The following is a 12,641-nucleotide window of genomic DNA, read 5'->3' on the forward strand; positions in this document are numbered from 1 at the left end:
TCATCGTATCTTAGTTATATTTAGTCTTAGTTGTAGTCATCGTATCTTAGTTTCTATTCAGTATATTTAGTCTTAGTTGTAGTCATCGTATCTTAGTTATATTTAGTCTTAGTTGTAGTCATCGTATCTTAGTTATATTTAGTCTTAGTTGTAGTCATCGTATCTTAGTTATATTTAGTCTTAGTTGTAGTCATCGTATCTTAGTTATATTTAGTCTTAGTTTTCATCGTATCTTAGTTTCTATTCAGTTTGTCAGTGAAGAAAGGAAGTCGACGAACATGTTTCGTCATAGTTTAGGTCCGTTTTGTTTTTGGCAGCAAATTTAGATTTTAGTTTTAGTCTATAGTCTCTTGAATAGTTTTCATTTAGTTGTAGTCACATTTTAGTCACCTGGAATGTTTTAGTGTTTTAGTCGACTAAATATCATAAGACTTTAGTCGACTTAAATCTACAGTTGATTTAGTCGACTAAAATGTGTTTTGACAGGCCTTGATATCGTTGTAATGGCAGATTTTACACTTTGTTGCAAAGAGCATAAAACTGGATCTCTTGTCCACTAGTCCCTCCCTAACATTTTAGTCGCGCGCGCACGCACGCACGCACGCACGCACGCACGCACGCACGCACGCACGCACGCACGCACGCACGCACGCACGCACGCACACACACACACACACACACACTTTCCTGAAGGGGCCCGGGGGACGATCAAATAGAATCAAATTAAACCAAACCAAATCAAATCAAATCAAATCAAACTGATTGAGCCACGGGGCAACCGGCCTGGCAGGTGATTATGTGACATAATAGAGTTAATATGCAGATGTGTGTTCCTGTCTGTATATCATGACATAATAGAGTTAATATGCAGATGTGTGTTCCTGTCTGTAGATCATGTCTGTCGGGTAGAATCCTCATGGGACTAGTTGAGACAACTGTTCAGGAGTGGAGAAAAACTGTTTTTTATTTATTTTTGTTTTTTGTTTTAAACCAAAATGAGTTAATAGCACAGGCAGACTTCACATACTAGAGCATGTCTGAAATAAATGTCAGAGCTGAAATCGACATGTAAATATGAAATAAATGCTTAAACATGTAGCTATAGGTGTAATGTTAGAGTCCACAGAAGACATGTAAATATGAAATACATGCTTAAACATGTAGCTAGGTGTAATGTTAGAGACCACAGAAGACATGTAAATATGAAATAAATGCTTAAACATGTAGCTAGGTGTAATGTTAGAGTCCACATAAGACATGTAAATATGAAATACATGCTTAAACATGTAGCTAGGTGTAATGTTAGAGTCCACAGAAGACATGTAAATATAAAATAAATGCTTAAACATGTAGCTAGGTGTAATGTTAGAGACCACAGAAGACATGTAAATATGAAATAAATGCTTAAACATGTAGCTATAGGTGTAATGTTAGAGTCCACAGAATACATGTAAATATGAAATAAATGCTTAAACATGTAGCTATAGGTGTAATGTTAGAGTCCACAGAAGACATGTAAATATGAAATAAATGCTTAAACATGTAGCTAGGTGTAATGTTAGAGTCCACAGAATACATGTAAATATGAAATAAATGCTTAAACATGTAGCTAGGTGTAATGTTAGAGTCCACATAATACATGTAAATATGAAATAAATGCTTAAACATGTAGCTAGGTGTAATGTTAGAGACCACAGAAGTGAACCTTTCAAGCCTGTTTTCTCAACTCGCTGTTTCTCTGCAAGACATTACTCTATAAGCCATATCTCCAAAACTGGTGGGTCAAACTGAACAAACAATATGTAAATTTGAAGCTATGATTCCCTGCTTTCATATGACATGAAAAAACGAAAATGTTCAATGACTTAGCCTCGGTCAGAAACGGTCCTGAAAAGCAACAGTTTTGGACATAATTATTATGTCCACTTCAAAATCAAAGGCAGCAAAAGAAGCAGATCTGCTAGCTTGAAAAGCATCGCTTCATATACAGAGTTTTGAACTTGCCGATCAGCTAAACATTTGGTGCTTTTTGTGTGAGGCTGTAGTCACTGTGATCAAGTAGAACAAAACCACAAAACGTTAGAATATGGAGATCAGATGTTTCTGCCTCAACAACAACATATTAAATGTTCCTGCCTGTATTATCATCGTAATTGTATTTTCTTTCCTTACACTGTTGATCTATATCTGTTTAATTCAATTTCCTTCCCATAATACTGACTTCCATCATGTGTAATTGTATTTCGTGTGTGTGTGTGTGTGTGTGTGTGTGTGTGTGTGTGCGTGCGTGCGTGTGTGCGTGCGTGCGTGCGTGCGTTGCGTGCATGGTGTGCGTGCCTTGCGTGCGTGCGTTGCGTGCGTGCGTTTAAACATGCAGCTCGTTACCCTCACGAGCTGCAGTGTCTGGAGGCTCCACTGCTGAGCGACGACACCTGCTTCAACGCCTATCCCTGGCAGATCACAGAGAACATGATCTGTGCCGGCTTCCTGGAGGGAGGGAAGGACTCCTGTCAGGTATATACTATAACTGGATGTCTTAGTGTTAAGTCTAGTTTTAGTCGACTAAATCTACAGTTGATTTAGTCGACTAAAATGTATTTTGGCGGGCCGTGATGCACATTTTTAAGAGCAATGTTTAGCTGTAAATTACATTGTGTGTCACTAGTGTGTGTGTGTTTACATGGCTGTCATGTTGGAAACAGCAGTAAATCAAGCGGCCGGGGTGCAGCCGCGCAGCTGGTGCTCAGAGGGTTTGATTAGGCAGCGGTCATTATCGACACATAATTCACCGCTGAATTAAGCGATTGACCAATCAGAATCAAGCATTCAACCAAGCCATGTAATACATATATATAACTAGAGGCTTCCTGGAGGGAGGGAAGGACTCCTGTCAGGTATCCTACTATAATGCACGTAACTCGAGAACCGTTCGCCCCGTCGACTTCACATTCGACACACTCGTTCCACAACCCCACAGGGAGTGCAGTGCCCGGACTCGAGTCGGTCGGACCCACGGTTCTCCAGAACCACCACAAAAGGCTCTGCTCAGGCTCTGCCAGTGGGCCTAATCAGCCTAAATCTAAATCTCTAGTAGGCCGGTGGCCGACGGGCACGTACAGGTCTAGTCTCTAGTAGGCCGGTGGCCGACGGGCACGTACAGGTCTAGTCTCTAGTAGGCCGGTGGCCGACGGGCACGTACAGGTCTAGTCTCTAGTAGGCCGGTGGCCGACGGACACGTACAGGTCTAGTCTCTAGTAGGCCGGTGGCCGACGGACACGTACAGGTCTAGTCTCTAGTAGGCCGGTGGCCGACTGAGACGTACAGGTCTAGTCTCTAGTAGGCCGGTGGCCGACGGGCACGTACAGGTCTAGTCTCTAGTAGGCCGGTGGCCGACGGGCAGGTACAGGTCTAGTCTCTAGTAGGCCGGTGGCCGACGGGCAGGTACAGGTCTAGTCTCTAGTAGGCCGGTGGCCGACGGGCACGTACAGGTCTAGTCTCTAGTAGGCCGGTGGCCGACGGACACGTACAGGTCTAGTCTCTAGTAGGCCGGTGGCCGATGGACACGTACAGGTCTAGTCTCTAGTAGGCCGGTGGCCGACGGACAGGTTTAGTCTCTAGTAGGCCGGTGGCCGACGGGCGTACAGGTCTAGTCTCTAGTAGGCCGGTGGCCGACGGACACGTACAGGTCTATATACTAGGCTTACTGGAGGCAGTGTTGTTTTTGGCGGCAAAATTCAATTTTAGTTTGGAATGAAATTTTGTTTTAGTCATTTGGCGGGCCTTGATGCCGTCGAAATGACTGTTTTTACACTTGCTGAAAATAGCCGATCTACAAGCTCACAACGCGTCGCGCTGGGACGCGTTGTGAGCTTGTAGATCTGCTATGTTCAGCATGCCACCAATACTGTAAAATGACTTATACTGGATCTCTTGTCCACTAGTCCCTTCCTAACATTTTAGTCTAGTTTTTATTTGTTGACAAAATTGTCAGTATATTTAGTCTGAGATTTAGTCATCATAGCTTAGTTTTCATTTAGTTTTCATTTAGTTTTCATTTAGTTTTCGTCAGTGGAAAAAAGGTATAGTCGACGAACATTTTTCGTCTTAGTTTTAGTCGACAAAATCAACAGTGCTTCCTGGAGTGGGGGAAAGACTCCTGTCAGGTATACTATATACAATGTAGGCGTTTATCAGACGCTCATAATCCAGAGCGATTTACATTAAGCAAGAACAACACAATTTGCATAATACATCAAATACATGAAAAATAGTCATTAAGAATCATAAGGAAGCCAAGAACCTAACATCCGTCTAACAGTAGAAAAGTCACACCCGTGTGAAGTGAGTGTTGCAACTCCGTGTGGGGGTCCCCGGGGGGTCCCCGGATGTTCCAGACTCACAGGACCACGGCCAGGGTGTTGGCCCGGTTCCGTCGAGCCGCCCCACGTCCGGAACGGTAGAGAAATGAGAGAGTAACCATGTGGGTGTCCACGGGGAGTCCCTGGGGAGGGTCCCCGGAACATCCAGACACCCAGGAACGCGCCCAGGGGGCCGGGCCGATTCCGGCAAGCCGCCATATGTCCGAAACGGTTGAGAACTGACAGAGTTACCGTGTGGTGGTCTCTCTACTGTACCCAAACTGTACTGTACTGTACTGTACTGTACTGTACTGTACTGTACTGTACTGTACTGTACTGTCACTGTACTGTACTGGCACTGTTAGGTTGCACACAGGTGGTGAAAAACAACCATGCTGTTTTTGTGCTCAGACCCAGCCACCCACACACATAGCTCCGTAAGGGAGTGGTTGCACCACTCAAAAACTGCACAGTAAAGCTATGCGTATATACTATAGAGTGCTATGTCTACGTAGAATGCTATCTACATTACATTCAACTAAGTTGAGCCTTAGTTTGCATGCCATACACCTGTAAGGCCGTCGGGGCTAGGGCAAGTGCTACGGGCTAAGATGGAGTCTGAAGAGGTGGGTTTTCAGACTACGGTGGAAGTTCTGATTACAATGGGATGTTCACTCCATAGCTTTGGAGCTATAAGACTTATGACAGGGAGACCCGGGACAGACAAATGTTTGTGTAATAGGAACCCTGTTGACCTTGACGATGGGCTATTTTCGCCGAGTTTTGGTGTCGAGGGAATACGTCTGCGTCTGTCCAAAATGTTGAATTGTGGGGAGTGTGGGGAGTGAAAGGGGGGGTACCTACCTGTCAGTGGGGAGTGAAAGGGGGGGTAACTACCTGTCAGTGGGGAGTGTTGGCTGATGAATGAATATCAACATCCTAATACATCCTAATACTGGGGGGTCAAATTATGACAGGCAATTCCTGCTGTCAAAATATGTCCCCCCAGTCAAAAAACACTTTGTTTGAAATAGACACTCATGCTTTCCAAGGTGTGATTTGGGGTCCTAAGGATGAATACTAAATTAATATCATCTTAAAACCAAAATGTTGAATTGTGGGTTTGAGCTCACATGCCCTTTTGATGTAAATCAAAAGGGGGGTAAATTTCATGTTTTCTTTATCATCTTTTTGACCTAAATTTAACAAAATCTATGGCCCTCCCCTCTCCTCCCCTCCCCTCCCCTCCCCTCTCCTCTCCTCTCCTCTCCTCTCCTCTCCTCTCCTCTCCTCTCCTCTCCTCTCCTCTCCTCTCCTCTCCTCTCCTCTCCTCTCCTCTCCTCTCCCCTCTCCAGGGAGACTCTGGTGGTCCCATGGTGTGCGAGGGCCAGCTCCAGGGGGTGGTCTCGTGGGGACACGGCTGTGCCCTGAGGAAGAAGCCTGGCGTCTACACCAAAGTGTGCAACTACGTGTCCTGGATCAAGAGCACCATGGAATCCTCCACACGCTAAAACAACTACGTGTCCTGGATCAGGAGCACCATGGAATCCTCCACACGCTAAAACAACTACGTGTCCTGGATCAGGAGCACCATGGAATCCTCCACACGCTAAAAAGACACATAGTTCACCCACAAATAAAACAATGATGTTTTTTACACACCCCATGAAGCCTGACCTCGAAATTAAAAAAAAATCTTCTAAATCCCCCAGTTTTCTGAAATAAATGTTTTCACGATTTTTCAAAAATAGCAGACCTACAAGCTCGTAGCGCGCCACTCGGTGGCGCGCTATGAGCTTGTAGATCTGCTATTTTTCAATAGCTAAAGCATAACATAATGTTTAAAACAACAAAAGGGGCTCCAGGGGCTCCCCAGCTAAATGATAGTTTGGAACCAAATGGACACTTATGGGTCTGTAACTCTAAGAGTGTACAAATGGAACCAAATGGACCCGTACACTCTCAGAGTTAAATTAACATTGATTTTCCAATATAAATTGGGGTGTCCCAGAGATAGAGATGCCATTCAACAAAAAACGAAAATCTACGTGAATTCAAGGCTTTATGGAATGTGAAATAAAACACAGAAAATAAGTAATTTGTTTGAGTGAACTGCTCCTTTCACTCTGAGGGGCGTGGTACGCATGGAACCAAATGGACCCGTGTACCGTATAGGGGTCCATTTGGTTCCATGCGTACGCCCCTCAAGGTTCCACGCATCTGTAAAAGGTTCCATTATGTGTGTCACTCTGAGTTTAAAGCGGTGGCGTCTGGACAGCACATGTACATTAAGCCAAACACACATGTTGAAAATGCACAGCGCTGATAAAGTCAACTGGATATTAAATCCTGCCTCAAAACGCTGACAACGTCTCAACGTCTCCACGCTTTATTTTTAGACTCTTGGTGGACATTTTTCCCGTAAACGCACAATTTTCCTTTTCCCTCTTTCTTTTTTGGTATACTTAAATTATACTTTTGAAGTAAAATGAGTCCTAAAAGTTGCTGCTGTAGGTATTCAGTGGCCAGGGATTGGATAACAAGGATCCTGTGTGTTTTCACATAGATTTTATCCATGCTGGAACTAAGTACATTTACTGTCTGTACTTAGTTCCATTCAGGACGGGAACCCCTTTTGGTGTTTTAAGTATTATGTTAAATAGCAGATCTACAAGCTCGTAGCGTGGCACCGAGTGCCACGCTACGAGCTTGTAGATCTGCTATTTTTTTTTAAATCTTAAAATTGTGGCGCAAATCTTTGAATATATATTCTTTCACAGCGAACGTTTTTTTGCTCAAATCTTTGCTTCTTGGGGAGTTCCCTGGAACAATTATAACATGCAGGGTGGGCGGCCAAATGTAGGCTACATATAATTCCGGGGATTCTTGACATGAAATAGTTGAGAATCACGGATATAGAAACATGGGTTTTTCAGAAAACTGTCGTGATTTAGAAGACGTTTTGTAGAATCTGGTGTCAGGTTTAAATTGTGCAATTTTGAGGTATTTGTACTTTACTTGAGTATTTCCAATTTCCAGCAGGCCTACTTTACTCCACTCGATCTCGGATCCAAATATTGTACCTTTACTCTTACTTTGTAGATTTTTGATTATCATTATCACAAAACATAACCACTTCAGGCCATTTCGGCCATTAGAAAGTAAAAAAAAATCACACCTGTGTGAACTGAGTGGTGCAAGGTCTTATATAGGCTGATCAGCTGTGGTCTGACGTAATGTCAGTGACCATAGTAACCATGCTCGTTGTTTTGGTACGAACAAACACGGGTACACGGGTACAAAGCCAGTTGTTGGAGTGGTTTGCACCACTCAATAAATACACAAAAAACCTGCTCACAATCTGTCATGATTGTGAGCTTGTAGATCTGCTATTTTCTAAACATTATTATACATTTGAAAACTTTGAAATGAGACATCCTGCACAATGAGCACTCTTACTTTTAGTACTTTAAGTGCATTTCGATGCCAGTACTTTTGTACGAAAGTAAGTGAAGTTTGAATTCAGGACTTTAAATTGTAACAGAGTATTTCTGCATTGCAGTAATTGATACTTTGACTTAAAGGGGAAAACCACCCATTTTCAACATTTTACTATGTCATTAATACACCTTAGAGCTGTTGTGTGGAAATAATAAAAAAGTCCCCCCATTCTGTGTTTCCTAGAAATGTAATTATGAAAAAAATCATTAACATGGTGAAACGCATCTTGATGACATCATCAAGATGTGTTTCACCATGTTAATGATTTTTTTCAGACCTCTAGTTCTAGGAAACACAGAATCGGGGGGGACTTTTTATTATTTCCACACAACAGCTCTAAGGTACATTAATGACATAGTAAAATGTTGAAAATGAGTGGAATGCTCCTTTAAGTAAACCCATTTTATTTGAGCTTGTTTCCACCACTGGATGTGATACTTTCCACCACAACACTGGAGGGAAACGTTCTCTAGTAATTCATGGATGGGATTATAATGGCTGCTATTATGTTACCCTGTCAAAACGATGGAAACAGTGCCATCTCCTGATCAACCTGAGTAATTGCTTCTAGCAGGCAAGCAGACAAGTCAAGAGTTCATTTGATTTAACTCATACCTTATATTACTCGTTTACAATTTACAATTCAGGCATTTAGCAGACGCTCTTAATCCAGAGCGATTTACATTAAGCAAGAACAAAAAAGCATGGCAATACATCACACACAAGTAGTTATCATGAAACATGTGTAAGCTAAGAACGTAACAGTGGAATATACAGTATCTATATAATGAAACTATATGTATAAACTATACATAATATACTATACTATACCATATACATACTATAAAGTACTATGACTATAGTACTAGTACTATAAAAAGTACTATAAAAAGCAATTCTAGTGCTGTCTACGTAACATGCTGTAAGTATAAAATGCTATCTACATGTAAGTCTACATAAAGTGCTTATCTATATACGGTACGTACACTAGTACTACAAGTACTGTACTTAAATACAATTTCAAAATTTCTGTACCTTTACTTATACATCTCAGAGGCAAATATTGTAACTTTTACTCCACTATAATAATTTGAAAACTTTATAGTTACTATACTTTGTTGATTTAAATACATACATCAACCACTTCACCCCTATATACATTTCGGCCATTTGAAAATAGCAGATCTACAAGCTCACAATGCATCGCATCGGCTATTTTCGAAATATTTTGTACACATTTTGAACTTTTGAAATGGGACATTCTGCAATGAGAGTATAGGGCTACTTTAAGTACATTTTTATTCCGATACTTTTACTCGCAATTAATTTCCAATGGGAGTCACTGCATGGGTTTCACAGAGCAGCTCGATCTGCTCCATGGGGGGAGGAGGGCAGAACACAGCCATGGAGCAGAGCAGCTCGATCTGCTCCATGGGGGGAGGAGGGCAGAACACAGCCATGGAGCAGAGCAGCTCGATCTGCTCCATGGGGGGAGGAGGGCAGAACACAGCCATGGAGCAGAGCAGCTCGATCTGCTCCATGGGGGGGAGGAGGGCAGAACACAGCCATGGAGCAGAGCAGCTCGATCTGCTCCATGGGGGGGAGGAGGGCAGAACACAGCCATGGAGCAGAGCAGCTCGATCTGCTCCATGGGGGGGAGGAGGGCAGAACACAGCCATGGAGCAGAGCTGCATATGCTACAGACTTAAAGACAATTCATTCGTGGAAGCAAATGAATGATTCGAGGGCAGGCAGGCAGGCAGGCAGGCAGGTCCAGAATATATGATAAATACACTAACAGAGTCCCTCTAATGTGACCTCATGCTGCTCTGTGGTGACCCAGAGGACTCTGACTGTGCCCAGGGCTGGGATGGGTCACTGCTGGGCTGGCATGGAGCTCCTTGTGGCTTGCAGGGCGTGGTGGTGGTGGACCCCGAACACAACAGAGCGGAGCGGTCAGCCTGGTTCCCTCCGCAGAAGGTCCTCTGGAGATGTCATGAGACTAAAATCAGACCAGTGACACACATTCAGCTATAGGGCGGGTCTGAGCCAATCAGAGCAGGCCAGGGTGGGTCTGATCCAATCAGAACAGGCCATGCAGCGGCCATGTAGGGGCCAAGTCAGGGTGGGTCTCATCTCATCCAGTAGTGAAAAAGTACTTTTTACTTGAGTAAAAGTATCAATGCTACAAAGTAGAAATGCTATGTTACAAGTAAAAGTCTGCATCCATGACCTCACTAGTGACCTATACAGCACATTTCAAGAAATGGTCACAAAGTGCTTTCCAGAACAGGGCAAAATCAACAACATCATAAAAAACTGAGGTAAAATCAACAACATAGTCACAGCTACAACAAGATATCAGTCAATAAAACAGCAGACACAAAATGAAAGCATACATATTATAATGAAGAAGAAAAAATAGAATAAGATAAGCAAGGTTATTTAAGAGAAGGCCTTAACATAAAGATGGGTTTTCAGAAGGGATTTAAAACACGACACAGACACAGACTTCATTTAATAGGCAGTGCATTCCACAGCTTGGGGGCACGGATTGCAAAAGCTCTGCCACCCTTTGTGATGAGCTGGCCTGTGGGGGTCTCAAGGAGGGCCTTGTCCGAGGACCTGAGTGTAAGTAGCCTTGCCGAGCCATGAGGCCCATAGGGCAGGAGCCTATCTCCTGTTTCTGTAGCGTGAGGCAGCTTGATGTACAAGTACACCCCCTGGACATGACGCTAGTATGTCGCAGGGACTTACCCCCAAACAAACCCTTGATGCTGAGTGTCAAGCAGGGAGGCACTGGGTCCCATTTTTAGAGTCTTTGGTATGACCCGGCCGGGGATTGAACCCTGACCTCCCAGTCTCAGGGCGGACACTCTACCCACAAGGCCACTGAACTGAGGACCTGAGTGTGCGTGTAGGCTTACAGGGAGCCAGCATGTCAGAGACATACTGGGGAGCCTGACCATTCACTGCAAAAGTAAAATCTTAAAATCAATTCACTAGTATGGATGTCTGTGTGTGTGTGTACTCCACGTAACTCGAGAACCGTTAGCCTCACCGACTTCAAATTCGACACAAGCGTTCCACACCACAGCAGTCGGTCGGACCCATGGTTGTCCAGAACCGGCCCAAAAAGGCCTCTGCCCGGGCTCTGGACCGGACCCCTGCCCAGCGTCCATATATGGAGCTGGCTGGTTCTGACCTCACAACACTCCATATTTGGACATTCTCCTGGCACAGAACTCCACATGTTGGCTGCATATAGCCTACTCCATATTTGGGCATGCCTTACAAAGAACTCCATATATGGGCGAGAAAGGGAGACAGACATGTGGGTGGGGTATGCATTTCCAACTTGCATCGTTCCAAGTAGGCGCACCGTTCTAGTTTAAAAGATCACACCCGTGTGAAGTGAGTGGTGCAACTCCGTGTGGGGGTCCACGGGGGGGACCCACAGGAACGCACCCAGGGTGCCGGACCGATTCTGGCGAGCCGCCCCGCGTCCGAAACGGTTACCGTGTGGGGGTCCCTCTACTGTACCCTCTACTGTACTGTACTGCCACTGTACTGTACTGGCACACCCGAAATCACCATATATACAGTGCTGTTTTCGTGCTCAGACGCACCCACCCACCCACCCACATACTGTAGCTCCGTAAGGGAGTGGTTGCACCACTCAAAGATTAAAGACCCACTCTCTCAACATGAATTCATTGAACCGACAGAGGGCGCCATTCCACCACTGTACAGATATTGTAAGTTCAGTTAACTGAAGGGGGGGGGGGGGGGGGGGGGGGGGAGATGGACGCTAAAGCAACTAACTCCACATTAATGTGGCCGCAAAAGCCTTGAAACTACATATGAAGGCAATGTCAATGCTAATATACGTCATGCCCAGCTGTCAACCCACTGCGTTCCTGAGATTCCTCGTTGACGTAAGCTCAGCTGGTGGTGACTCGACTACTAACCACGAGACATTAAATATCAATAAAATAAAAATAAAAAATAAACGTAATTAACGTTCAGTTTCTGTTGCGACGCAGATGCAGATGCAGCCACCCCGCCTACCCGGAAATGTAGTCTCTGGGTTGTTTGGCTCGTTTCTAACGCTTATTTTGTTACTCTTTGGGTATATTTGTACATTTCCACCTTCAGTCGATGCTTCATATCCATATGAGTGAAAAGGCTGGGGTGATCGGTTTATTTTTCAAACACAGTTCTTATATGAGGCGATCTAAAATCCCCCTATGGAGATTACAATGCAAATAAAAAGTACACGAACCTGGGGACTGACGCCCTCTACTGACAGTGACGTCAGGACTTCGGTGCTCTATTGACAATATATAAACTCACAACACCAACTTTGATGAGGCAGTATTGCTTTAAAAATATAAGGTTTTCTTAATTTCCTGAAAAATGTATATTTTTCATTTCCTGAAAGATGTCCATTTTGGAGTTATGAGGTTTTCCTCCCGACAGCAGAGATATTCATATCTCTGGCCATACATTATAAATGTGTACATAAACACAAGTCTGTTAATGGTTTCAGTTTTACATTTCACTGGTGTTTACATTATGGGGTGGGCCGGCGGCAACATTCCTCCCAGACAGAGCCGAGCCCACGACGCACAATGCACTGAAACGCAGGCCGAACACAAAGAACCACTCCATGAAATAAACATTAAAACACAGTGATGACGCAGCCCCAACACAAAGAACGTGCACTCCACAAAATACATGCTTTGCGTTGGATAACACACCATGGTCATGTGACCTATA

The 12,641-nt window shown here is 44.0% G+C and overlaps 1 protein-coding gene across 1 annotated transcript in view; it reads left to right on the top strand.

Moving 5' to 3' along the window:
- Positions 1-6,008, top strand: part of LOC306925188 (trypsin-3-like) — a gene marked incomplete at its 5' end in the record, with an annotated part of 61,394 nt that extends 55,386 nt beyond the window's left edge. Inside the window, 2 exons of the mRNA XM_079503880.1 lie at positions 2,378-2,514; positions 5,714-6,008. Of these exons, the coding sequence (XP_079360006.1) occupies positions 2,378-2,514; positions 5,714-5,869 (293 nt within the window). The 3' untranslated portion in view covers positions 5,870-6,008. The remainder of the gene's footprint in view (positions 1-2,377; positions 2,515-5,713) is intronic.
- Between the last annotated feature and the right edge of the window lie 6,633 nt (positions 6,009-12,641).

Source organism: Electrona antarctica (assembly GCF_951216825.1).
Source record: "Electrona antarctica genome assembly, chromosome: 6".
NCBI classification, from domain to species: Eukaryota; Metazoa; Chordata; class Actinopteri; order Myctophiformes; family Myctophidae; genus Electrona; species Electrona antarctica.